Source organism: Arachis ipaensis, chromosome B10, assembly GCF_000816755.2.
Source record: "Arachis ipaensis cultivar K30076 chromosome B10, Araip1.1, whole genome shotgun sequence".
In the NCBI taxonomy this organism is placed as follows: Eukaryota; Viridiplantae; Streptophyta; class Magnoliopsida; order Fabales; family Fabaceae; genus Arachis; species Arachis ipaensis.
In genome coordinates, this window is record NC_029794.2 from 5,860,295 (window position 1) to 5,862,908 (window position 2,614).

The 2,614-nt window shown below is 29.3% G+C and overlaps 2 protein-coding genes across 2 annotated transcripts in view; both read left to right on the forward strand.

Moving 5' to 3' along the window:
• The window catches only part of LOC107621495 (receptor-like serine/threonine-protein kinase SD1-8), a 70,277-nt gene extending 69,808 nt beyond the window's left edge, over positions 1-469 (forward strand). Inside the window, exons 5-7 of the transcript XR_002356492.1 lie at positions 1-48; positions 136-232; positions 323-469. The gene's annotated coding sequence lies outside the window, so the exon portion shown is untranslated. The remainder of the gene's footprint in view (positions 49-135; positions 233-322) is intronic.
• LOC107621499 (receptor-like serine/threonine-protein kinase SD1-8) overlaps positions 1-971 on the forward strand; it is a 78,630-nt gene extending 77,659 nt beyond the window's left edge. The window contains exon 7 of the mRNA XM_021114338.1: positions 572-971. Coding sequence (XP_020969997.1) covers positions 572-883 — 312 coding nt within the window. The 3' untranslated portion in view covers positions 884-971. The remainder of the gene's footprint in view (positions 1-571) is intronic.

A 2,614-nucleotide genomic window follows, 5' to 3' on the forward strand; every position in this document is an offset into this window, starting at 1 on the left:
CAAAAGGACCTTTGCTTGATTGGAAAAAACGTTTCAATATTATATATGGTATAGCTAAAGGGCTTCTATATTTGCATCAAGATTCAAGATTTCGAATTATTCATAGAGATCTTAAGACAAGTAACATATTACTAGATAATGAAATGAATCCAAAGATATCAGACTTTGGAATGGCTAGAATTTTTGACGAAGATCAAATGCAAGCAAAAACACGAAGAATTGTTGGAACATAGTGAGTTTTCTATAATAATTCACTAGATTATTTCTTGAAAAATCCAATATAGTAGCTTCATTATAATTTATGCACATTTCTATTTTGTAGTGGTTACATGTCTCCAGAATATGCTATGGACGGAAATTTTTCGGTAAAAACTGATGTTTTTAGTTTTGGAGTTCTAGTATTGGAGATCATAACAGGAAAGAAGAATAGAGGGTTCTACATTGATGACGATGAATTGAATCTTTTAGGAAATGTAGGTGAAAGAATTTTTTCTGAATTAAAATACTTTTTAGATGAAAGAAAAACATTCTAATTGATATATTCTATTGATTGCATTATATGTTCTTGCAGGTATGGAGGCATTGGCATGAAGGAACTGTATTGACATTGATTGATCCATCCATTGGCAATTCATACATAGAGTCTGATGTTATAAGATGCATACATATTGGACTTTTATGTGTTCAAGAACATGCAGAAGATAGACCAACAATGTCTTCAGTGATCTTAATGTTAAATAATGAAGTTCCATCATTGTCATATCCTAAAAATCCTGGATTTTTCGCAAGAAAAAATCATCCAGAGACTGATTCATCTTCAAATAAACAAGATGAAATATGGAGTGTGAATCAAGTCACAACGACAATGTTAGAAGCTAGATAATTAAAGAAAAAGGACATCATCCATGTTTATTTTTGTATATATTCTGATCTCAAACATTAAAAAAGAAAATAGAGACACATTCTACTTCCATTGAACTTGTTGCCTGTTTTATTCTTTAATCAAATTAGATTTGACAAATCAAATTTTTAGTGATAAAAATAAAATTAGAAAGATTCTATTAGAATACAGAGACAATATTGTAGCTTTTATTTTGATACCTTGTTACTCTGGTCTTGTTTGATTGGTGTAGCATGTAAGAAGAGATAATTTCATTAGTGAAAGAAACAGAAGACACACACAGACATAGTTATCTCACCTATCTGTGTCTAGCAATCCCATTCTTCCCATGACTCCTAAGATCCTACCTTGATGCAATAGTTCACATACAATAAAGTAAATTAAAGGGTGCAGACTAGAGTTCTACTTTATGGGGTTGCCATTAATGACAATAGAACCTTGTCATAAAATCAATCCACACAACAAAATTAGTGGTTGGCCGGTAAAAGATGGAGAAAAAGAAGAAGAAGAAGAAAAAAAAAGAATACTTTAAAAATATAAAAATTAAAAAAACTTGATTTTTGTATTTTTAAATGATAGTCAAAGTTGATATTCTACGTTTGACGCTCTCTACAATAGGGACATTGACCTAGCTAAGTCACAAAATTTAAAGGTCATTAAGATAATGACCTGATAATAATAGCGACAAATTAAATATTCTTTTTGAAAGAGAAATGCTTTCAGCATTCCTTTCTTTATATATATTACTAAGGTACTTACAACTTAAGTATAAACAATTAAGAATTTTAGTTACACATAATGTCTTGGAGATTTTTTCTTAAATAAATTTACAACAGTAATACAATTACATTTACAATTACTATATTTGAAAACGAAAAAGAAAAAACACCAACTATGTCTTTTAGTTTCTAATACTATACGTACTTTTACATGTTATATGAACTAGATTTAGACTTGTGTATTTAGGGGGTGGCAATGGCGGCTACGAATGGATTTTTGTTTTACCCGATCCGTCTTACAATAATTTATATATAATCAGTTTTTAGGGTTGGAAGTGAGTCGAGTTGAGTCGAGTTAGACCAAGCTCAAACTCGACTCACGAAAATTAAGCTCGACTCACAGCTTGACTCATTAACAATCGAGCCTATTTCGTAAACTCAAGCTCGATTCAACAAAAGCTCACGAGCTGGCTCAAATAATAGAAACATAATCTATAATTATATATCAATAAATTATAACTTATATATATTAAAAAATATTAAAAAAATAAATTTTATATATTATCTATCTATCAATTATAAATTTTTTATTTATATCCTACATCAAAATTATATATAAAAAATTACTATAAAATTTTAAATAATTAAGAACATTAATATATATATATATGTAAAATTATATATTACTATTATATGTATTAAATTATTAATACGCGTATCCTATTTTTGTTTAATCTATACTTTTAATATTATATATAGAGGAATGTTAGGGGCCAGCAACTTTTGTGATTTGTAGCCATCAAATAGCCATCAATGATGGTTTTAATGGTGTGAGATTGGTGTGAGATTTCATCCAATGGCTCACTTTTCTTTGCTGGTTACATGCTGGCCAGAATTTAACAAAGTTGCTGGTCTCCTAGACTTTTCCTTATATATATAATCAAGCCATCTCACGAGCTAATGAGCTGAGCTTATCCAAACTCAAGCTCGGTTC